The sequence below is a fragment of the Desarmillaria tabescens genome (genome assembly GCF_030435595.1).
Source record: "Desarmillaria tabescens strain CCBAS 213 chromosome Unknown EV420scaffold_51, whole genome shotgun sequence".
NCBI classification, from domain to species: domain Eukaryota; kingdom Fungi; phylum Basidiomycota; class Agaricomycetes; order Agaricales; family Physalacriaceae; genus Desarmillaria; species Desarmillaria tabescens.
The window spans coordinates 310,887-336,434 of record NW_026848350.1 but is presented as its reverse complement, the minus strand read 5'-3'; the positions used below and the strand labels follow the sequence as shown (position 1 = coordinate 336,434).

At 45.3% G+C, this 25,548-nt stretch overlaps 5 protein-coding genes across 5 annotated transcripts; 3 read left to right on the top strand and 2 right to left on the bottom strand.

The window, feature by feature from the left end:
• Positions 1-5,293: 5,293 nt before the first annotated feature.
• Positions 5,294-6,017, top strand: EV420DRAFT_1573219 (uncharacterized protein; the record flags this gene model as incomplete). Its single annotated transcript, XM_060474377.1, has 3 exons — positions 5,294-5,511; positions 5,565-5,722; positions 5,782-6,017. Coding segments are annotated over 2 exons (244 nt in total), but the record flags the coding sequence as incomplete, so codon positions are not given.
• Positions 6,018-11,506: 5,489 nt separating this feature from the next.
• Positions 11,507-14,399, top strand: EV420DRAFT_1484480 (uncharacterized protein; the record flags this gene model as incomplete). The annotated part of the gene is made up of 10 exons (XM_060470082.1): positions 11,507-11,687; positions 11,726-12,054; positions 12,307-12,489; positions 12,530-12,748; positions 12,801-12,850; positions 12,939-13,208; positions 13,388-13,452; positions 13,702-13,811; positions 13,845-14,226; positions 14,350-14,399. 10 exons carry the CDS (start codon positions 11,507-11,509, stop codon positions 14,397-14,399), a joined length of 1,839 nt encoding a protein of 612 aa, XP_060325404.1.
• Positions 14,400-16,001: 1,602 nt separating this feature from the next.
• On the top strand, positions 16,002-16,385 carry EV420DRAFT_1277131 (uncharacterized protein; the record flags this gene model as incomplete). The annotated part of the gene is made up of 1 exon (XM_060468007.1): positions 16,002-16,385. One exon carries the CDS (start codon positions 16,002-16,004, stop codon positions 16,383-16,385), a length of 384 nt encoding a protein of 127 aa, XP_060325403.1.
• A 1,944-nt stretch (positions 16,386-18,329) lies between these two features.
• On the bottom strand, positions 18,330-19,457 carry EV420DRAFT_1277191 (uncharacterized protein; the record flags this gene model as incomplete). Its single annotated transcript, XM_060468012.1, has 1 exon — positions 18,330-19,457. One exon carries the CDS (start codon positions 19,455-19,457, stop codon positions 18,330-18,332), a length of 1,128 nt encoding a protein of 375 aa, XP_060325402.1.
• A 1,683-nt stretch (positions 19,458-21,140) lies between these two features.
• Positions 21,141-21,860, bottom strand: EV420DRAFT_1573215 (uncharacterized protein; the record flags this gene model as incomplete). The annotated part of the gene is made up of 3 exons (XM_060474376.1): positions 21,141-21,372; positions 21,432-21,589; positions 21,643-21,860. Coding segments are annotated over 2 exons (249 nt in total), but the record flags the coding sequence as incomplete, so codon positions are not given.
• Between the last annotated feature and the right edge of the window lie 3,688 nt (positions 21,861-25,548).

The following is a 25,548-nucleotide window of genomic DNA, read 5'->3' as shown; positions in this document are numbered from 1 at the left end:
CCCTGCCTGCTCGGCACTGAGCAAAGATACTTTTTCTCGTTCCATTCCCACTGGGGCCAGGGGCAGCATTCTTTTGGGAATCGGGTCCCTGATTTGTAGATTCCATTGCTGGCGTTAGCTCGACTCATGTTGCGTTTCTTCATCAAGCACGGCATTTCTGAAATGTAGCACAAATCATTAAATAAATATGCATGCATAGTCGGATTCCGAGGCTTTAAGGGCGACCGGTTCATATTCTCTTTGATACTTAGCAGGGATGATGCGACGTGTAGGCTTATGTATGGACTGCGGAGGAAGTGTGTTCCTAATCTTGAACATATCCGATTTCTCTCCTGCGTCTGGCTCTATGGTTCATGGGCACGAACAAGAAGAGTAGCCGATATTAGGAAATGCTCAAGGGAGACGATGGAAGGCGAGAAGGTGAGCTGAGAGCCTGGATACAACCCTCCCGCTCCGAAGGTCAGTTCTATTCCTGACGAGGCACAGATTATCGCTGTACTCCCCTAAGGCTGGCCAGGAACGATCTCGAACAAGAAAACAGATGTACCTCCCAAACAACACATACGCCAAGAGGGAGTTGAACCTTTCACCAGCGCTATTAGTGTGCGTGCTATAGTGCATGTTAGCAGACCGTCGAGTCGCATAGATGGAAATAGTAGACATACGATTACAATATTAAGATCTACGTCTACTAGCAATGGGCTGCCGAGGCAATCCCATCCAGGGTAGCACCCGTTCTTGTACTCCACAACAACGTTTCGTGACCCCATTCTTGAGAGACCCTACCCCATCTTCCTAGCATTGATTCGTTCATGCATTCCTTCGGTTCCCTGCTTCGGGCGTTCATCCGTTTAATAGGATGATACGTCCCCTAATAGTGCACAAGTTCGAGCATTTATCGAGAGGGGTTTCAACCGCTCGCCTTCTTCGTCTGAAGTAAAATTGTAGAGTTCGATGGTATATGCTACAACGTTACCAGGAATTTGAACCAAGATCGCCATGTTAGTTTGGAAACAGTAATCGACACACTCATACCCCGTTGTTGAGCATGTAGTGTTCCTGATTTCAGTGACATTGACGCTGCGTTTCGGATCAAGCATGAGCAGTCAGAGGGGCGAGGTGGCGTACAAGTCTCGTTATTCATTCCTTCCAGCGAATACCAGGCGTTGCGATTCACTCGTCGGTGATACCTTCATGGCAGAGGACGCCGATAGTGAAGGTAATGAGTCGGGGAGGCGTACCTCATTAGCCCACAGCGTGTTTTAGCTTCACAGCAGTATGAGCCAAGCCTTTTAGGGTCGAGTTCGATGCAATCCATTTCCACGAAGGACGCTTTAGCCGTAAGACGGTCTGCATAGCTGAAAGAATCGATATCTATACCAAGGAACCACTAGGATACTCGAGATAGTCAAGGCAGTGACCGGCTGTGTCTATACCAAATTCATCATGGATGCTGGGCGAGATCGAGGTGAGCTCACGGATGAGATGAGTAGAAGGAGATCGCTCACTAGACGCGATGGTGGAGCTACGCGTAATAATGGCAGAGAGTGGAGACTTAGCCGACGATCCTCTCACAAGAACATGGATTACTGTAGTCGCAGCAGAAGCTGCCTGGTTCTGTTCCGTCGTGCAAGCGCCATGAGGGATGTCATTATCACCCATAATTAAGGTCAGTAGGCAAAAAAGATGCTTGAAGTCCAACGTAACAGCCATAACTGTAGCATAGGGGAAAGCCTCTCTATCTGTTATGTGCATACTCAGTCTCCTGCCAACGTGAATTAATGTCAGTTAGTGTAGGCAGGAGATCTCTCAAGTCACATAGACACGAATAAGGTTACAAGGGAAAAGCGAGAATTCGTCACCGTGGGTTTCCGGAAGGCTGTAAGGTTCATTCATGATTAGGTGGGGCCAGGTCTGCTCGTTTCTGCACGAAACATATCACATGTTTACCACCCAGCTATTTATGACTCTGACAAACAGACGTCCGGACCCAGGGACTGATGCGCAGGACAGTAGCGGCATTACATGATATCTCTCGATAAGATGAACGCATGTTCGTATTCAGGTAGTTACATGAATGTATGCTATAATCACATGTTAGCGTCCCGTCGAGTCGTTCCGATGACAGTAGAAGACATACAACCACACAGTTAGTCTCTTCGTCCGCCTGCAGAGACAATCCCAGAGTAACACCCGCGGCATCACAATGGCACCGCATATACGCAGTGTTCTCCTATACTTTCAATGACGATGCTGCAAAAGCTTTCTTCCCTGTTTGATAGCGAGTGTTAATACCACTTCCAGCTACGCTCGAAAGCATGCTTGCGTGCTCGACTCTCGAGCGTATTGTGGATACTAGCAAGGTAAAAATTTGGCACAAGACGATACAGGACAAATGACATCGTAATCGATATCATGTACGTCAGGACGATATGCTAGAAAAAGAGTGAGCGAGAGAAGGGCGGGGTAAGACATGACGTACCCATCTGCGAGTACTATCACTGTATCCCCAAAAGACCGTATCGAACACGTTTATTGTCTCTTGCAGAATAATCACCGCTATCGGATGTCATAGACTTGCGCGGTGAGAGACAAGAACTTGGCAGAGTCGAATTTTGGAGAGCAGAAGCAGGAAGCGAGCAATTGCGGGATGTAGAGTGGCGGAGGCATCACGGGCGTATCAGGAGTTCAGAAATGGCGGGTGGGCAGTGTGAGAGGACCATTATCTTGTCTTAGTATGTGCGCGGGCTGCTGGTGCCGATTCGGCTTCGTGGGCATGGGAAATGAGGAGAAGATTCACATGAAGAAGCTAGCAAGCGGACTGTCAGGAGAACCTATACCACTGTCGTGTTGCTTCTTCCCTGTCGCCTACTATGCCTGCACTTCTGTACTCTCTAGCCTGAGCTCCGCTACCCTCATTGTCCTATGCGACTTCTCCTCGTCACGCGTCAACCTCCACCCTTGCGTCTCGGCATTGTCGTTGTCGCCTCCTTCCAACTTCAATTCCATTTATTTGTTTCCAGAAGCCCGCATCACGCTCCAAGTAGTCCGACATTCTTCCGGAGATGTCGAAGCAACACCGCCCTTTTTAGGGCATATGCGAGTTGGTCGAGCCTCGATTTCGATCCTTCCAATCCCAGTATCTAAGCAAGGCTTCAAGGGGGTCCTAATACCAAATTAAAAGACAGTGGGTCGATTAAATAATTTCGTGCACCGGCGTCGGACCTACCTACCTCCACGTGATATATATGACGTCATGTACTATTTTTGGTATCCGGTCCGTTTTCCGACTGTGAGAAAGGCGACGTGTCACCATCAACGACGAAGCAGTTGCTTTGTCTCGCACTCTCACCACTCATGTTTGACTGTTGCACTCAAGATTACATCTCTTCGGGTGATTATCATTATCCTTTCAGTGAAAATTATCCACGCTAACATGATTATACCGATTTGACCTCAATAGTTGATTGATAGTTGACTATTTGAATACTACCCCATACATGCGGCGTCATCGTCATCGGGGGCCCCGCATATGTCAGTGTTTCCCCCTTTTTTTGCTACACGCATTGCAGCGCCATCCTACAGGGACGTAGTCGACACGAAGACATTCAAGATGGAACTAGGACCTCAAAGGTAAATCTCATTTCCGTACTGTGGAGGTGAGAGCATGTACTTACCCAGATTGTTTCACAGCCTCTACTCGAGCAGGACACCGCATCTGACCTATCATTTTTAGGGACGGCATCGAATGCTCTTTCCGGTGTGGTAGCTTTGTTGGCCCTGGCGCAAATGTGGTCAAGGAGATAGGCTGATTTTAGAAGCAGTGGTGCCTGCCGCGGCAGGATAACAGTAGATAGCACATGCTACATAACAATATTGATTCTTTCCGCTGCTGTAGAGTGTATCTCTTTGCTTAAGTTGGTTTTGGAACATTAGAACAGATTTTATGTGTATTTTGGTTGATTTCAGCACATATTTAGGCAAATATAACTAGGGTCAACTTTTTTTTTTCGTGACATCCGGCTGGACCTACCTACCTACCCGGTGTACCGGGCCGGAATTCCGGTACCCCCTTGCAAGGCTTAGCTACGTCATTGTGACAGGAAATTATAGTAAACAATACTTACCAGAAAACGTCTCTGTATCATACGTCTACCTGGTTGACGGCGAGGATGGGCCCGGTCTCTGGGTACATACGTAATGCTTGGATGGGAAGTGAGGATTGTTTACTAAGATGAATGTGAGTTAGAGAAGATCCAAGTAGGATGTGATGTACCCAGTTACGGTCGTGCCAACCAGAGACTGGAAACGACTCGAAGGGATTACAGGATCCACGCGGAGAAGGGTGGTGAAAATGCACCGGTGACCGGAGAGAACGTTCACAGCCTACATCTAGCCCATGTGCGGAGCTGAAGCCGGATAGGTAGTAGATTTGAGGAGCTTGAGAATACGGTATTCGTTGACGTTGAGGAGAGACAAGGAGGGTCTTTGGAAGAGCGTAGCAGCATGAGGTGAGGAAATCCCAGTCCTGAAGAAGTATATGCAGCATCATTCTGTCGCTGACATGTTCTCTCGTCCTCGCTTAGCACCCTCCGCATGCCTGCCTTTGTCGTACTCTGCACCTCAGACCGTTACATGCCATCGGCCAAATGGCATTGCGTTCATCACCAATCCACCCGGTTTCTCTCCAGCGATAGTCACGATCCTTTTTCTCTTACAGAACTCCACACCACCTGCGGCAGACGATATCCAAGACGACAGTTTGGGGGGAGAGCAAGGGGATGATGATGACAAGAAGGAAAACGCGTCGTGATCAATAGATGTAAACACTGGTGTCGGGCTGATCATTCCCATTCCGAGTCCTATGTATATAGGATACTCGGTTATTATGCTGTCCTGAACTGATCATGGGAAAAAATCTATTTGGGGTATCAATCCATCACGGCATTTGCCGACTTTGCTACCTGAGCAAACTGTGGGAATATTTCTATTCGTTCATGGCAATTGCCGTCCTCGCTGCCTGAGCTCATCGTGGGAACCTTTTCTATTCATTTGCTTCTACTTACTCTCATTATTCCCATCTTTTCCCGTCTGTCCATCCATTCTTTACCGATTGGTGCTCAATTATTTTCTCTCTCCTTGTTCTTCAGCCTGTCTTCATCTCTGGCATTCAAGATCTCTCTGCTTCCAAGATCGAGACTTCACGACAATGTGTTATTCGAGAAGAAAAAGATCACCATTGAGCGGCACGGATTCTCACCCTTCCAGTGGTGGTACTGCAAGACTGCAAGCATGAAGAATTGGCAAAGGACCATTGCCTGGAAGCCTGGCAAACCTTTCGTGTCGGAGAACCTCGTTTTCCAGACCATTGATATAGGCCATCTGTTGCCTACGAGTCTCATGGATTCTAGGGTCCAGATGTACATGACGAAGGGGCTGTGGGCTTATATGGAGTGGTATGGGAATATGGTGAGTTGCACTAATATCAGTTATATCATAATCCTTGGGCTGGTGCATCGTTTCCATGTCTTCTTGTCATGGTTGACTCAACCCCTGTGTACTAGATGCACCATATGCTGGTTTTCCAGAATATGCACGATTTTTTGGGCAGTGACATTCCAATTATATGCAGACTGATATAAGGAACTTGAGGATGCTATGACGGATTACTGGGTAGAGCTGAGTGCTGATAAATGGATGAAGAAAGAACGCAAGATGAAATGTGTGTAATCCTTGCTATGCTGATTCTCCATTCTCCGGCTGAACCCAAGCATTACATAGTCTGTCAAGTCGTCGCCACAGTACTCAGTTGTAACTCTTGCTTCTACCAAGTCAACCTCTGCACCCATGCCTTCCTTCTCGACAAAGAGGTCAGCTATGTCCAGCCATTCACCATCATCTTAGAGACTAGGAAGGGCGGTGAGTATTATTCCTATTTTCTTCTTATTCTGTCATGGCTTATCACCTACCTAGGCAAGGCTCGTGCGCTCTTCACTCGCTCCTCCCACTACCCCCCACTACCCACTGTCCTCCATTCTCAACCCTGCCAAAAAATGTGGAAGTGCCACTTGCATCAACTCCAAGTGCATCGGAATGTGGTGTATCGAGGACTGCCAGGGCCTCCATTATCCAAGCTTCATGGCCCGAGAGCTCCAGCACTACAAAGACAGAGTTGTGTGTAACCTTTGGGGATGTGAAGTGGTACAGAGGAGTCTGATGCAGTGTATTTTTGTACACATCTGTTATAGTTATTAGTCCACAAATTCAATTATTATTGTTACGTTTTTCTTTTATTTTTCTGAGAAAAAAAAACATAGGACTCGGACCTGCCATGCAGATGCGTTGGCCCTCACCAACTAGTCACTTCTTACGAAAACATAACATTCTAGTCTAGCGGCTAGATGGTGCATCCCCCCAACTGAACCAGATGTTTTTTTTTTTTCCTCGTTCGATTCCCACTGGAGTATGATTCTCTCCTGCAGCGTATTTGAATTCTAGATCCTATTGCTGGCATTAGCTCAAACTCGGAATGCCCCCTCTCTTCATTAAGTAGGGCCTTTCAAATATGCAGCGAATAACCTTCCCCAACATGAGATTCACACCACCCACACTGAGCTGGACAACACAATATAGTCTAACAAGGAACACACCAATGAGAGTGAGAACTGTATTAATATTTCCGTTACTCCGTCGTTAAGGCACTGGGCACGATCTCGAAAAAGGAAAGGAGCCTAACGACTGATCGCCATACGCTGAGAGGGGGTCAAACCCTGCAGAAACACACTAAGTAACCGATTCCCCATAAGCATATTTACAAGATTATATGCTATAGTTGCTGAAAATGGCAGATAGATGGGTACATTATTTGGCTCTGCCCATATCCGCCTCTCAACGACGAGCATATCTCACCCAGAGTCGTACAGGCGCTCTCCGGGCTTGTAAAATGAGGACTGATATGCATATACACAATGCTTTCCTCCAATCGCAAGGACCAAGCTGCATGCAAGTTCATCCTCAAGTGTCAAGGTTAGCACGACCAACACCTGAAGCGAGGTATACGTGCGTAGACAAGACAGAGGATACAAGGCAAGCGGCGCCCCATTCGCTGCGTGTTGTAATCATGGACACGGAACCGTATCAGGAGTGCGAGAGCCAGAGAATGGCAAGATACGTGGCATACGCTGTTGCAAGTAGATCACTGAAAAAGCATCTGAAATGTGGCATTCTCTGTGCAGAATAATGGTTGTCATCTGGCGATAATTAGGGAGAGCAGAGCATAGAGATAAGTGCGTCACAGGGATACAGGGAGGTTGATAAGTGGCAGTGAGAGGACCTTCATATGGTTCATGAGCGGAGACGCGACTGGGTCCATTTCCATCTAGCGTCTATTGTCTAAGCATGTCCTCAGGCTACTAGGAATCACATGTTGGCAGATACTGGGTGGACCATCGGGAGAGCATATATGCATTCAAAGGGGAACCTCAATGATTCTCACTGTGGGTCTGGTTGAAGAAGCTGCCATCATGCCCTCATCTACATCTTCGGTCCGTGGAGAGTCTCGAACGCATCATTCTCCACTACAGAATTCTGAGAGGGTGAGCTCGCGCTGGAAGCAGAGACCGGAAACAAGTAGGATAGACTACAAGCGTGAGTACGTTGAGGACAAGTAGTCAGAAACGTTCTGCAGCTTTGCAATTGGACCGATTTATATGGAGAGCTCTCCTCATATCCCCTCGTCATGTTCCATGTCTCTTCCTCGGCAGTCTAGCGCCTGACAATTTTGGCTTTTGTCACTCTCCCAAGCGATAGAAATGATCCTCATTACAGATGCGATGCTTGGAGCAGATGATGACAAGTAACAGGAAGGAAAAACCCCATCGATGTAAACACGAGCATCGGTCCGATCATTCCCATGGTACGTATCAAAATTGTGACAACTTGGTCTAACGGCTCAGTGTTGCGATAGCCAATTGTGGAAAAGACTTTTTCACATTCAATTCTGACTGTGGTAGCATCTGAGGCTTGTTTTCCAGAGGGCCGCTGAATGTTGGATATGGGTTATTCTAATTTCTGGGCTTCACATGTAGAACCTGTTAGTCAAGACTCCTAGTAAAAGGGGGCTATCGTTCTTTAATGGTTTTCTTTCACCTTCCCCCTGCATGTCCTGGAGATCTTACATCGCAACTGACATGGGTGAAATCTTTATTACGAATGTATCTGCATGCTCCGAGTTCACTGAGGATTGGAGAACATATACATACCCTACCCAGCTGAAGTGCATGAGAATGAGTACACTTGATTCTGCAGTCGAGCCCATAAAGGTCTATACTACTGGAATGGAGGGTTATTCGGACTCGCAGAGTGCAGTTCTTTTATTGAAACTCCATGATATTCATGCCAAATTCATTTAACTTGATGGAAGAGTCAGACGAATTAAAATCTGCAGGAACATCATCCAAATCATCACTAAATACCTCAGTACGAAGACAACTTGTTATGGAATAGGAAATGATATTCATCTGAAAAAATTATAACCCAACTGCAGCGATTATGGGTAGGGAAATAAAGAGCAGTGCTGTACTCCAACACCGATTTCAATGTACATGAAGCATCTTGTGATCAGGTTGCCATATCGCAATGGCATGGTAGCATGAAGGAGGACATGACAGTCACAGACGAAGATGGTGCACTGACCGAAAACATTGCAGTGTCAGTGATGAGCCTAAACTTCCATGGCAACGGCAAAAACCAAAACTCTAGAGGAGTTCATGGCAAATGGCATGTAGCAGCAATAAAGGCTTTGTTGTTGTGCGAGTGTTTTGGTGCACCTCTGTGTGATGAATTCCTCAAGAACGCAAGTATACACTGCGACTTTTCAGTCAGCGGAGTAGTACCCTTAACGAACGAGTACTAGAAAGCGTTGGCTGTAAGCCAGGAAGGGTCTTGATGTATGAGAAGGAACGGAATCCGGTATAACTGGGAATACTGGCAAACCGTGAATGAAGTGATGGCAATTAACTAGTAAAAGCCGTGGGCAGAATTGGTGGAATTAATGGAAATGCCGTCAAAGAGAAATACCGTTTGGCAAGATAACAAATACCAGGACAGCAATAGACAAAGACTGTAGTCGAGAAACTGGCGGTAAAGCAAAGAGAGACTGGCTGGCAGAAATATGATGAGAGACTAGCAGCGGAAAACGATGACTGAGACTGGGCGAGGCTGATACTGAAACTATACTGGGTTAACGACAATAAAACAAAACTGATACTAATCCTGAGTCTACATGGAGACTATCCTATTCTGAAACTGACAGCAAGATACCAAATACCGTGACTGAAGGTCCTATACTGAAACTGTTGACCGAAATTCCGTGACAGACACTGCTGATGGCAATAACGATCCTAATCTGTGTCCACATGGGGATGTAACTGTACTGAGCTGAACTGGGGTGAAACAATGGCGACGTAGAAAGTGAAAGCTGGGAAAACAATGCTGGCTGGTGAAAGTGAAATGATGCTGGTGGAATAAAAGATAAAAGCGAGTTCTGGACACGAAATTCCATGTATTGGCGCAATATGAGCATACACCAATACCGTTAGAGAAAAAGCCATGACAGAGAGTATAACTCGGAGTGACTATGCTGTTATTGTCTGTCTCCTAGTGAATACAAGCAGTGATGGTGGTCGATAACATGTGTGTCAACTAGTGTCCAGTAACTTGTGTCTGGTAACTTGTGTCTCACAACTACCTATTTTCCATGGTGTATACTAGCTTTTATAATATGAGTCCGGAATAAATTTAGAATACTTGAGCGAGTCCTTAGTAAGTCCATAGTACATAGATTGGTAAGAAATGATACAAAATGTGTGCTCCCAGAGTTCTAAAGTAACAGCACCCACACAGTTTTACTGTGTACTGTGGTTCGAAAGTAACAGCACCCATATGGCTTTACCACATATAGATGAAGTGATTAGCAAGAATGCCACCGATCTCCAGAATTTTGAGCTGCTGTGTTGCTGCGGCAAAGTACATTGAAGCAAGTGTACTGAAGTAGATGCTTGCGGCAATCTCTTGGCAGTATAACAGCCTTAGTAAAGACTGAGGAAAGGTCACAGCATTAGAGCTAATGCCACGGAATTGCTATTTGAGCTGCGGAATTGTGGCTGTGCTAGGCAATCAGATGGGATTCTAAATCCATGAGATCAACAATCAGGTGCCTGGTGGAATTAATGAAAGGGGCACGTAATTGATGTGGGGTACAAGTGGGGAAGGATAAGTGGCAGCATTAAGCAATATTGCTAGGATTGAAACAGTAGGTTTGTGTGGTGGCTGGGGAATTAAATATCTGGTAAAATCCATGAATTCTGAGTGTACAGAGCCTGGAGGCTCATCATCAGGTGGAATGCTGAAATTCAACTTGGTACTCTGCGTGGAGGCATAGTATGTTGTCGGTATCTGAATATCATATGTGGGTAATTTCATTTGGAGGGATAGCAACCAAATGTGCCAAGTTTCCTTCGTAGGAGAGATAGCACAGAGTCACAGAGATACGCACGGTCCAGAGAATGGACCTTACTTGACAAACAGGAGACAATATATGCCACTGAATACAGTTGTGAAATCAAGATGCATCAATGAAAAAGAAGTGATACACACTGCATCCTGAAAGGTTTTTCACACAGCATATTACAGAGTTCTATCAGCGCCTAAAAGAGGATCAGATCACCAATAAAATGTACCTCTACAATAGTGAGATTCTGTAAGGGGAACTGACCTCATCATCAATATGAGGTCATGACCCCTTATTGTGATCGTATCTTATCTTGCTCTATTTGGACTTACATATAATTACCTTACCACCCAAGATAACTAAGTAGTCTTTTTACCACCACCACTTGTACACTCAGTAGATCACCAATATACTCTGGTCATCACTACTCATGTGTATTGAGCTAAGGTGGTATTTTTACACTTTTTTAGTGATCCCAGCTATATTTGTGACTACTACACTGACTCGAATTCCTGCCTACCAGCATTGAAAGACATGTCCAGCACCATAACTCGAACCAAATCAAAGTGGGGAAAGTTGTGCTTGACACTACCTGACCCCCAAAATGCCACAACAATGGTGGCTGCCACCTAGACTTCATGCAAAACAAAAAATTCCAATCGGCCGATATCAGCTGTCACAGAAGAGATGACAATGTTGAATGCCATGCATAACCATGGCTGAGACATGGGGGCACCACATCAACAAGGCACAGCACCCCCAACACAAGGACAGCCTCTGGGCGGGACAACCAGCCTGCTCACTGACCTCCCTGATAATGAGGTCGAAATAAAAACCACACTGGACTTGACATTGGGTGGATCACTGGTGGTAATCCCCACCCCAATAAGAATGGATGCAAGTCCTGCCCTGGACCCCCATACCAGCATGGGAACCATGCCTGAAGCCTTTGGGTCGAGCAACGACTGAAGGAGGAGAGTCAGTACAGTAAATAACATGCCAGTTGACAGAAATTGGTGTCAGGTGCCTGAGATGGTAAACAAGGCTACCAAGGCAGCCAATGATGGCTCCCATATGTTTACCTTACCAAATGGATCTGAATTTGAACTGTTCATTGATGATGATGGAACAGAAAGACATGACATACCCATTGACCAACGGCTGATGGAAGAAGTTGGTGACCACCAACCTCCCGATGATCACAATGAATCAGAGGAGGGGTCGGCCAGCCAGAGAAACTCAGGACAAAAGATGAGGAGTCATCGCAAGACGAGGGAGACCCAGAACATCCCCAGGACATGTGTGAGGCCCTCAGATCAGACCATGTAGCATATGAGTTTGTGACACACAAAAATGGGGAGTGGATGAGCCTGCAAGCAGATGCACAACAAGCTCAGGATGCCCTACATGAGATGAGCGATGAACAATGCACCATAATAAGGGTGCTTGCCAATAGGCAGACACATGTTGCCCTGAGAATGATGGGTGTCACAAATATCGACCCCGACTCCAAGGCTTATCAACAGCAGTATAATATCACTGTGGTTAGTATTGTTGGAGGGAGCTTGATACAATCCCAGGAGTATGAGCAAGCCTCTGAACAAGTGAAAGATCAATCGAATCCAAATGATTTGTTCAGTGAACAAATATGAGACACAGCAGCACAATTTGGATAACCATGAATCATACCGCATCCATGATTGTTCAACTTATCAGGGAACTCACAGGGATCCAGTTGAGCCCCTATGCCAGCCATCCCAAACACTCGGATTGATCATGGCAATATGATGCCGGAGGACCACCCTACCCAACACATGAGAGTAGTGGTGACCTCGGACGGCATAGGCAAAACTCTGAAAGATCGGGCCATATTGCAGAGGTGGAGAGAAAAGAACATCACTGAATCTGGACGAACCCATATCCCTGACCAAGCAGTGAACTGGGATAACCAGGGACAGCCATATGACATGAACAATGATGTGCACAGGATGACTGGCCACTCACACCATGGATATGGAGGGGCCCTTAGAAGACAACCCCCACCAGGTGGGCCAGGAGACCCAGACGACTCTAGTGGAGGTGGAGATGGCCATGGATGGGATGAAGGACCCATACAATGATGTGAGGGATACCGACATGGGCCCCATGACCACCAATTCCCTCCTGGATCGGGAGGGCACAGAGGTGGAAATGGACCACCTCCCCCACCACCTCCAGGAGGAAGTGACAATAGAGGGAGTGGGTCAGATGACCCTGATGATGGGGGCAATAACCATGATTGCCCCTGAAGGGATGGGTGGATGAGATCACATTGATCCTCCACTATGCCTCATGTAACTTGTAATGAAGAGGCATACCTGTGATTCTGAGGACTCATACATGACCGCATTCAGCACTTTATTGATGAGCACCTAACAGTGTAACTCAGATTACTAGAAGGAGTGAAGCCTCCCCATCTAGACATCAAGTCTGTGAAACCATATGATGGTGACCTATCAATGGAAGTACTCTGGGACTGGCTCAAGAGCTTAGTAGTTCATCTGGAGGCACAACAGCTAGGTGGTCCTGACAGAGATTGGGAACAGAAATTAATTATAGAATCTGTCTTTAGAGGAAAGGCAAAAAGGTGGTACCATGATCATATAATCGAGGTCGATGGAAATCATGACTGGACTTTCACTACAGTGATACTCGCATTGTATGACTGATTCATACATGATTCAGTCATGCAAGAAGCTCAAATGAAGTTTGAGAAGGAGGAGGAACTGTTGAGGACTTCCAGGACCTACTTGAATCATGTATCTGCAACATGACCCTTAAGCCAGATGAATACACAGTCTGCAAACTGTTCATAAAGTGAATACCTCCCACTATGAGGAACACTATCCTCGAAGACCACCTGAGGGTGGAACTGAATACACTGGATGAACTAGTGCTCTCTGGTAAGGCCTGGGAAGACACTGAGTGATCCAAAAAGGAGTATGCAGGGAAGGATATGCCTCCAACACATAAATCTGGAGATAGGACTACAGGATTGAAGGACCAACCTTGTCCAATCCCAGGGATGCGGCTGTTCCTTCACCCAAAAGGAAATCCATGACATCATGGTAACAACTGAGAGACTGAACGTCCTAGAGCATTATTTGCAAACAATGTGAAACATGGAAACTGAGACACTCTGGCCAACCCAGTGACTCCTGCTGCACCTGCTCAATTGGGAAACCCAAAACAGGGTGTAGGCTGGCCATCCAGTGACATGAGCCACCTTACATGCTATACATGTGGGAAAAAGGGACACATTGTGAGTCAACATCACTCACAGGACATACCACAGATGAGGGCAGCTCGGTCCACCATCAGAGACAATATACGGGATGAAGATGACATCATTGTTGAAAGGGAATCAGAGAGGGTCGAATCCGACAACTCGACCTGGGACATCCCTAGCAACAGGGAAGAAGATATAAGTGATGACCCACATTCAGTAGGCAGGTCAGAACCTGCATGGGATGAAGTTGAATATGAAGTATACAGCAACTTCCAGGAACTGGATGAATACCAACCCTCAGAACAGATGGTGGTCATAAGGGAAAGTAACCTCGAAATAGAGGAACCAACAGATGAAGAGGATGACAAGTCTGAATATGAGACTGCCACCAAGGAAGTGAAAGAAGAAGGAAAACACACAGTCAAGTACATGACAACCCAGGACTTCGGTGAGTTCCCAAACAGTTCCCCCATATACCAGTATCGCATACATATGGCATGCAACACTAACAACCACCTGTGAGATGCTGAAGAGGTTCTGTGCATGCCAAGCTTGAAATGTGATAGCGTAGACACACTAAACACACCCACTCTCACACTCACACACACAGAATCTCAGTAGTTCAGGGGAGATGTGTGATGCAAGCACACAATAACAGTAGAATTAAAAGATGTCTTGCACTTGTCAAGATATAATAGCGCACTAGCTCAAAAGAATTCTCTAAGTCCAAATGCTTTTAGGACAGGAGGTGAGCAATATGTATCGCTCGGCCTCAAGGCAAAAGTAATATTTCACAAGCCCACAAATGTCCCACAAGAATGTACAACCCTCAATTGACATTGTGTGCAACACACAGGTGGCCACAACCCATCACACAAATTACACATGACCTAAACCTTCGTGCTCTAAGCAGAAAACACTTCAGAAACCTTTCATAGATCTACAGGGTTCAAACCTATGCGATCCAGAGACACAGAAACACAGGAACACGTCCACAAGCCACAGGGTTTGAACCTATGCTACTTGGGAATAAACCAAAAACCCTCAAAGAGTATTGACAAGCCAAAGGGTTCGAACCTCTGCCACTTGCAATAACTCAGAATTCACAAACACGTTCCGCAAACACAAATGCACATTCAAGTTATCACAATACAATATTTCTCCAAGCTGAGCACAATCAATTACTGTCCAGAATCAAGCTAGGCATCACACGTGAGTGAGGCATGCCTCATGACCTCTCAAGTGTTTCAAAATAATTCTAGATCCAATAATATTCTCTCACTTGAAGCTACAAACACAAGTCCTTTGGTTGCACACTAGGCTCTCTGCTTTGTGTCACAACTGCGGGGGTCCAAAAGCTTGCTACCTACTTCTAATTACCATGCTTTTATTTACAGCTAATTATATAAATAGAAATGTCAAAAATAGATACACTCCACCCCAGAGCCATTTCCTCTCTGTGATGCGTCAATTGCATGGTCACTAATTAATATTCTGAGTCAGTCATCCGAGTTAGTGCTCGGTAACACACTGCTCATTCCACTTGGCAAGGTCTAGAGTTGCCACATCATGCAGAATATTGCTCCTAATTGACTCCTTGTTTTTAATTCCTCTGTCGTGCACATTGCTAGTGAGCTGGTATTTTTATTTGGTTGCCGCACCACCTTTTCTTATTTCAATATTTCATTCTGGGTACAGGGTTTCTCTTGTGTCAGCCGAAGTCCTCTCAGGAGGCTCAGACTGGGTATTGCCAGATTGGCAGGGTTCGCACGTCATAGATCAATGTTGCATGAAGCTCTGTTAATATATTATCTTCTCAGTGTATTTTATTTGAGTGAAGCACTGCTGAGGGATGCATAGGGTGTGAGTTAGGCACTGTGACTTCACACTTAAATGACACCCGTGTGCTGTTCTAAGTCTAAGCCATGTGCTGCACTCGGATTATTTTATTATATGCTGCCTCTGCCTCAGTATGTGCCGCTCTATGCTGGCTATGCATTATAATATTACTTAGTGGGTTGACACATGTTTGAACTCATAGAATTCACAAAATTACATGTATGCACGTGTTGCATGCATGTCAACACATGGGAAGGGATGGCTGTGATAAATGAAGATGGTGATTGCAGATCACAGGCAAGATGTGTAAAGTTGAGAGTGGCAAAGCAGCCACAATCACAGCCACTATACTCCCCTGATGACAAACAGTGCTTGTCGACATGGATGAGAGTCAATGGACTCAAGGTACTGGCATTATGGGATACAGGCAGTACATCCATGGCAATGTCACCCAACTGTGCCGATATATCCAAGGCCATCATATTTAACCTAACATCCCCAATGACCCTGCAACTAGGGACAATAGGAAGTCGGTCAAAAATTAACTTCGGGACTAATTCCAAGGTGGAAATGCCAGGATACATGGGACCAGAATACTTCGACATAGTAAACATCAATCGATACAAAGTATTGATCGGCACTCTATTTATGCACCATCACAATGTGATACTTGACTTCAACAAGAAATGCATACAGGTGAACAGACATGACATTCCTGCCATAGTCATAATGGGAGAGGGAATGGGAAAGGACATGAACAGGTATTGACTGAGACAACCTGTGCTGGCACAACAGGAAGAATGACTATATGGTAGATCACACATAGAGATAGTGGAGGATGAACCCAAAATGGGGAGAACTATATGACCGTTACCACCAGGACACAAGTCACTGCTACAGGATAATGATGAGGATGAGGAAAATATGCAACCAGTGTGAACATCTCAGCCAGACAGCAGGAACTGGAGGGTGATACCCATTATCACCCTCCGAAAAAATGATGAGACCGGAGTGATACTCAGGACCACCCCATCCAAGATGAGGAACTGTGGGGAGTCACAGCCAAAGGCCAATGGTAAGCTGCCAATGAAAGGACTATCCAATGGTGAGCAGCCAGCAAGACGAGCGAGGTTCTGGAAGAGCGGTGTCCTCCTGGGCAGGACTTTGCCTGAGTATGAATGTCTGAGCTTGTCCACCATGAACCAGGGATCAAGTGATGTGGAAGTGACCGTTGATGATCAAAACAATGATACCGTGATGGAAGTAAGATGTGATGTGGGAACATCAGCAAACGGGTTACAAATGAGCCAGGCAGGAGTGATGATGAGAATCAGATGATGATTGAGGAAGAATGACATGAAGCAAATGACTAAAGCAAAAAATAGGGGTGAATTCATGACACTTTGAACCAGCTACATATAATGCCTCGCACACACACAAAAGGTTACAATCCAAAATACAAGTACTTAAGGGAAACTTCTCCAAGCATTTTCATTCTAGCAACTTGGAATATACACTTCTGTCTCCTTAGCCCTAGGGGACTTACACTTGAGCTATTGAGCTTGAGTTCCAATCAACCTCACCCTGCATGAACATTTAGCTTCCAATGTCACCTTGTTATTTGGGTCTTTCTATGATTTTTGAGCCCTCAATGTGGATGACTGCACAGCATCATCATTGCCAAGGACTCAAACAAGTAAGAATTATATTCAGCATCAATCAGTCTTTCTGCAGAGAGTGGATCAACTCTAAGCCAATTTGTGTTCCCTGCTACTCTTCACACAAATGAACCCTGGTTGGCTATTTTGTCCACATCACTAAAATGAAGCATACTTTTTTGTCTTAATCATGATGCCACCCCTGCATTAATGTATTGAATACAGCACTGTGGAAACAAGACACTTATCCAAGGAAAACATTCATATGCATCAAATAGAGATGCTCATCACATCCTTTGCTATGAATGGCTGGGATCTGGCTCAAAGTTGAGGGGGATGTTTCCTGGTTTGCATTCAAAAGCAGAAGCTCCTGGTTTTGTGCTAGAGATGATAATGAAGATGATTCTGTGTTTTAGTAATAATGTTTCAAGCTGCCATGTTCATCATTTACAGGAACAGTAATGGCGAAGACTTTCCTGGTATTAAACTGATGCCACTCATACAATACACCACCTGTTCATGTCACTTAATAGTATAAGGATACAGTAGTAAGTAAAAATATCACTTGTGACTACCATCTATTACACTGATTCAGTCAACACAGGATCATTTTAATATAGTCTTTCAAAATACCAAGTTGATGTAGCTCCTCTCCACCCTTGTGCCTTAGAGCACCACCACTCATACTAAACACTGACAATTTCTGAAACTTCCCATCCTGCACCTGCTTTCCGACCACCCAAATATCAATGGAATTATGCCTATCATAGGACCAGCCTGCAAGTAGGAGAGTGTATGAGTCATCAGGTATTGGGTAGTTATGGTTGGCAGAGATTTCGAGAGTACACAGTATCCTGGTATGATCTCTGATAACCAACTCTCCATGCTGAGGCTGCTTTTCACTTGTAGTGTCAGCCAATCCCCACACATCAGCAGATTTGATGCATTCTCCCTCATACCAGTCGATATCTGTCTCCTCCATCCAATCAATCCAGCAAAGTGAGTGAAATTTAACTAGGGATGCCATATGCATTACCTGCATCCATAATGGTTGCTAAAATTTGCTTCCACTCCCAGGCTCAGGGTGGCAGAACAATAGTGGTCTTGAGGAAGAGTATTCCATGGCATTCATGAGCTCTACCCATGCACACTCTTCTGACTGCTCTGCATCATATATTGGGATATATGATGATCTAAGACAGTATACCAAGCCTGCAACTCTGTCAACAGGATATGTTGACACCCACTTCTGCATCTCCGAGAGAAGCTTACCTACTGAATAGCATGGATGCATATCCTGTAATAATTTCAGTTTTTCATAGAACCTAGCTCGAAGTCTGTCATCACCAGTGTCACCACCAATGAAGATTATGCCACCAGTCTCCTGAAGTGTCCAAGCTCGATTGAACCAACACCGATCACTTTTGAAGTATCTGGGTGTTACACTCAGTGGCTGACCCAGTCCATTGAGGTAGTACACCACACATGGCGAGCATTCATACACATAGCCGATTGTGGGCACATCGAGTTTCCACTCCTCCACATGGAGATTGTCTCTGTGGTGATCCTCTTCAAGATGTTCCTCCCTAACATCATACTTCTGCCTCAAACACAGAACATCCAACCATGCATAATCTGCTCCTTCATTCAACATCTCAATGCGGATCAATTTAAGGTCAGCATCCTTTGGCATAGGTACGGGCCACTCATATCCATTGATAGGGGTCCACACTTCCTTGCAATCCTTCTCATCCACCCATGCATGTGATATTCCCCATGGTTTGTTATCAACAAGCCAGTAAGGCACCACCCGATTAGCACGCAGATCCCACACATGCTGAGGGGGTACTTCCCTCATGCTGATCCTGTGATCACAGAGCACCTCTTCTCGCATCCCTCTGTCCTTTGTGTGCTTCACTTCGTGCTCACCTAACTCATATGCAATGTTATACAAATGTGAAGTTGGGTGAAAATGAGCATAAGCGGTCCTAAAATCATAATTATTTTCGATGCAGGATTCAAGAAATGATTTTAGGACAGGGGAACGGTCTAGAGTGTATGACGTGCTGAGTGCCACATTGAACTTGTCCAATACCCCAATGATCCTGAGGTTGGTGCAGGGAGTGTCAGCCAGATCAGATGGTATGACCCTTCTACCGGTATAGGACTGCTGCTGCAACATCGGAATGGTCAATTCTTTCTGGCCTGTCTCAGTGGAGGCCAAAAGTGTGACATTAGAAGATCTTTCATACATGCTCTGAGAGATCTATAATGCATTAAATCTTGCTTCCGTAGAATGATGTTATGTACTTACATGGCCAGCATGTCGACATATGAACCTGTCCCAATCACACATTCTAGTGTCCAAGGTTGACATTGCACTTGTGTACCAAGTGGTAGTGATGCTGTGCAATAAGAAGGAAGGAAACAATCTCGACTGGTGCTCAGAGGCCGAAACTGTTGAAATGTGATATTACCATCAGCCATGTTGTCAAGAAATAAATGCTGAAAGATAACATGTACATATCAAGCAGCAATATGATCTATGTGTTGTTATCTACTCATGGGTGCTACTGTCTTAGATAGGTGGACCTTTATTAGCACGACAGTAGCTTGATGCTGACTCCTGATTTTTTTTAGTTGCTGCAGAAAAGTACGGAAACTTGGAGGAGATTCCAAGTAAGCATGTGGTACCATGAAGGATGAATTGTCAATCCTTCAAATTGTACATGCTAATTCTCTTCACCAAAGCAGCACTGACAGGCAGGCATATTGTATGGATCATTGGGTACGACAAGTATTAAAGTAATGGCAAACTTATGTATCAAAACATGCCCCTTGAGAAGGGGGTCAATTACAAAACTGTATCTTACTACCTGCTCTGGAGGATTTGTGCTCAGCCATAAAAGTTAATAGCTCTGGGCCCCTCAAAAAAGGACCCACCACAATTAACGAAGGTGCCAAACGGGATTCAAATCTGTAGCAATTATACCATGGCGATTCATAATGTATCCAAACTGTTCTTCAGAAAATCAGTCACATATCATAATTGTCGCATTCACACATCATCTCTTGGGAACACCATTCTGTTTGAAATCCATGATATCATTCAAGTGTTACATATTCTGCTGTATCCTAGTATTCTTCAGAACCTCCTTCAACAATTCAATCCACCTCAATGTTCGTTTAGACAACTCACCTGTCCTTGGATCATGATCATTCCAGGTCTGTCATTGTGGCTTCCATGAAACAAATGGTTGGATATGTAATGGGTTATACATCCCCACATTAATCCTGAAGTCCCGTGCCAGAAATAAACGACATGTCAAATTAACAATAGCCGAAGGAACTAATGATATGTACTGTACATCCTTCAAATCCTGGAAATGAGGAGTGGCCAATGACATTCAGCATTGTGGATACTAGGTACATGAGTGGGTGCTGAAATCATGTATCAGCCATTTTTTGAATGATCTAGACAAAGAACACAGATTCACAGGAAGACCCTTCATCAATGGACTAGTTGGTGAGGGCCAACGCATCTGCATGGCAGGTCCGAGTCCTATGTTTTTTTTTCTCAGAAAAATAAAAGAAAAACGTAACAATAATAATTGAATTTGTGGACTAATAACTATAACAGATGTGTACAAAAATACACTGCATCAGACTCCTCTGTACCACTTCACATCCCCAAAGGTTACACACAACTCTGTCTTTGTAGTGCTGGAGCTCTCGGGCCATGAAGCTTGGATAATGGAGGCCCTGGCAGTCCTCGATACACCACATTCCGATGCACTTGGAGTTGATGCAAGTGGCACTTCCACATTTTTTGGCAGGGTTGAGAATGGAGGACAGTGGGTAGTGGGGGTAGTGGGAGGAGCGAGTGAAGAGCGCACGAGCCTTGCCTAGGTAGGTGATAAGCCATGACAGAATAAGAAGAAAATAGGAATAATACTCACCGCCCTTCCTAGTCTCTAAGATGATGGTGAATGGCTGGACATAGCTGACCTCTTTGTCGAGAAGGAAGGCATGGGTGCAGAGGTTGACTTGGTAGAAGCAAGAGTTACAACTGAGTACTGTGGCGACGACTTGACAGACTATGTAATGCTTGGGTTCAGCCGGAGAATGGAGAATCAGCATAGCAAGGATTACACACATTTCATCTTGCGTTCTTTCTTCATCCATTTATCAGCACTCAGCTCTACCCAGTAATCCGTCATAGCATCCTCAAGTTCCTTATATCAGTCTGCATATAATTGGAATGTCACTGCCCAAAAAATCGTGCATATTCTGGAAAACCAGCATATGGTGCATCTAGTACACAGGGGTTGAGTCAACCATGACAAGAAGACATGGAAACGATGCACCAGCCCAAGGATTATGATATAACTGATATTAGTGCAACTCACCATATTCCCATACCACTCCATATAAGCCCACAGCCCCTTCGTCATGTACATCTGGACCCTAGAATCCATGAGACTCGTAGGCAACAGATGGCCTATATCAATGGTCTGGAAAACGAGGTTCTCCGACACGAAAGGTTTGCCAGGCTTCCAGGCAATGGTCCTTTGCCAATTCTTCATGCTTGCAGTCTTGCAGTACCACCACTGGAAGGGTGAGAATCCGTGCCGCTCAATGGTGATCTTTTTCTTCTCGAATAACACATTGTCGTGAAGTCTCGATCTTGGAAGCAGAGAGATCTTGAATGCCAGAGATGAAGACAGGCTGAAGAACAAGGAGAGAGAAAATAATTGAGCACCAATCGGTAAAGAATGGATGGACAGACGGGAAAAGATGGGAATAATGAGAGTAAGTAGAAGCAAATGAATAGAAAAGGTTCCCACGATGAGCTCAGGCAGCGAGGACGGCAATTGCCATGAACGAATAGAAATATTCCCACAGTTTGCTCAGGTAGCAAAGTCGGCAAATGCCGTGATGGATTGATACCCCAAATAGATTTTTTCCCATGATCAGTTCAGGACAGCATAATAACCGAGTATCCTATATACATAGGACTCGGAAAGAGCGATCTCATCATATACTCAAATGCAAGCCAAGCCTGCATCTAGGACAAAGTCCGAAACACCTTTACTCTCTCAACAAGACAGGGTTGAAAAAGGTCTGCTCTGGTTTTAGGTCGACAAAGTTATCATCGGAAAAGATGAAGGACGTGCATGGGGATTTTTGTGTTTATCCAATGTGTTAGTGCGTTTCCGTTAAATGCATTTGCATGTGTGTTATTGTGCATGCATTGGAAAAAATGCATTGGTGCGTTCGATGCATGTGCGTGCATGACAGATGTGCGTTTTTGCATTTCTTGTCATTTTGTTTTATGTGCGTGGCACGACCTAGATTTTACCAGCTGTGGCCTATCGGCAGTGATGTTCAACTAGCAAGGGTGATAGCACGTGGCCTGATGGCATGAGATAATGACAGCCACTATCCTTCCTTGGTCCTTCCTCCATGAGACATTGGGGCACAAGGGATGGTATTATGCTGATTATGTGTCGTACTATTTTTTGTCTTTCTTGTCTCCCATCTGAATCTATCTCATTCCTGGTGGCTCCGGACAATTGTGCCTAATTTCATGCGCTCATTTACTAGTTTGTCGATGCTGTGGCAATGCTGTTCATTTCTATTCTCTCCTGTACCTTTTCTAACTCTGGATCTTATCAGAATATGAAATACGCCCTCCTCCATCCTTAGACAGATAGTTATGACGTACTTCGACCTCTGAAGTGAGTATTTCGAGAGGTCAAAGTACGTCATAACTAGTGATCCCTGTTCTCAATGTCACTCAAATTCTTATTAATGATACTCGTAAACTCGCAAACTATCCATGTCTGAGTCCGAGTCAGATTGACCTTAACATCATTAAGTATAAATACTTAGATTTGAGAACATTGAAAGATGTTCCTGCTTAATCAAAGTATAAAATGCTGTTTACTAAGCCAGAGGTGCTGAGGAACATGATGTGGGGTTGAACTTAGGTTGAACGTGCCCTAACGCACCCAAACACACCTGTCATAAATGTATCACAGTCCCCACGTTATTTAGAATGCATGCATTTTTTGTCCTAACGCATGAGTTTCATTTCACAACACATGCGTGGAGACCTGTGAGATGCGTTCCGACTTAACAGTTAATTGTGTCTTACAGCACGACATACGGAGCATTCTCAAAGGTACGATTGCTTGCCATAAGTGTTAAAGTTGATTTTACTTATAATGCAAGTTATAATACAGAACCATGGTACTGACTGGCCAGCAATGCTTTTGTGGAAGACAATCGCAATAATGGTCTAATCCGAAATGCACCGAATGCAAAAAAAACGCAAAAACGCATCACAAAAACGCCAAATTCTCCCTGCCCACGAAGGACTAGGCTCACAGGACGACAGAACCCTGAAGTCAAGTCACCTCGATCAGCTTAGAGCTGAATAGCTCTAGAAAGAGAGGGATGAACGGGGTGTGGTTCACTTGGGGCACAATTCCCCATCCCCGCCCAGTGTTTTTGAGTCTCATTCCCTCTCTAACCCTTAAACGCCTTTATCTGCAAATATGGACAGCATACCCAGGAGGATCATCTTTCTGGTGCGAGCGTCTGGACTAAATCTGTCTCATGGCAGTCTTCAAACTGCGCGATCTAATCTAAAATATATGTATAGAAGAAGGAGATCAGTCAGGCATAGACATGTGGGAGACTTGTTTGTGCCCTATCAAGAACCTCGTGGATTTCCAGCAAGAGCGGTGTGATCATGGCCTCAGAAATAAGAGCATAGGCTTCGTGGTGAGGGTAACCACCGGAAAGCGAGGTGAGCGTGAATCTCCTCAAATTGAGATATGGGTCTGTTGAAAGGCTCAAGGAAGAAAGTGCAATCTGTCCCCACCGTGTTGCAAAGGCCTGTTTATAATTGTGACCGCCCAGTTTCGTCTGTCACTCGTAGAAACCTGTTCTGACCAAAAGACATCGGTACCCTTGAATAATGCCGATGACTTCACACGGAGGGTAGAGATATCTCTTGATAAGAAGAGCACGTATTCGTATTCAGCAGGGTAGTTACATGGATATATGCTATATAATTAGATGTTAGCACACCGTCCAGTTGGTTAGAGGAACATGACAGACATATGATTACAACACTAAGATTTTTGTCTGCCAGGTCGCATAGATCCTTTCCGATGTTGTACCCTGCAGTGAGATGCTACAATAGTATGCACATATGCAGCGCTCTCTTTCATTCAAAATGACGCTATTATTTGCTCCCGAGCTGACAGTGTGGATTAACGTTCACTCCAGTAGCTGCAGCTCGTGCTCGAGCATATTGCAAGCATCGAGTCTTGACTAGGTAAGGATTTCAGGCCTGAGGATACATGCCAAGAGGGATGTTGATACCGTGGGCATGAGAACGGCATGCTAGAAGAAGTGTAAGCGAGCGAAGGACTGAGCAAGATACAACATATGACATCGCAAGTATTGTCACTGTAACCGCAGGGAAGAGTGTCTCAAAGTGTTTTTCTCTGTTTAACGAGTGGCGGGAACTATCAAGTTCCCAATTCGGAGAGAAGAGGGCGGAAACAGACGATGGCAGGATGTATAGTCGCAGAACGCGCTGCCGGGGTGCAAAAAGTGCAAGCTCGCGATGACAGAGGGTTAACTTCTGGTTCAAGCTTGAAGACAGGATCAGCCTGTGGTGTCTGATGGCGTTCTCTCCCGATTAGGGAGAGCAGAGGGAGAAACGGGCGAGAGCAGGATGGGCCGTCAGGAAGGTCGAAAATTGGTAGAAAGAGGGGCTCGCAACTAGGGAGGGTTATCATCTATGATCTGGTTCATGGGCGGAGAGGTGACTGGACCAATATTTGTGGTATCTGAGATCGATCTCAGGCTGGGTTAGGCTTGGTGCGGAGTAGTGAACGAATCAACCGGTATCTGAGGGCGCACTCGGGGCGTTTGTGCCGTGTTCAGAATTACGGACCGGAGAATGTTAAATGAGGTCTTGTGGAAGCGGTGAAAGGAATAACATGACAGCAGGCACTAGACGGACTGTCAAGAGGAAGCTCACTACGCTCATTGTGAGTCTGGCTGAAGAAGCCATCGTCATGCCTTTCGCTTCCTGCTGCATGCCCCTGTATCCTCGTCTCCGGTTCCTAGGTAAACCTTGTAGTTGCGAGGCTACGCACCCCCACACGCTTAAAGCTCGAGATATGTTTCCCTCTTCTTGCTCTGTATTTCGTTTCCATGGTCTCCTTCAAATCTTTGGCTCCATTGAC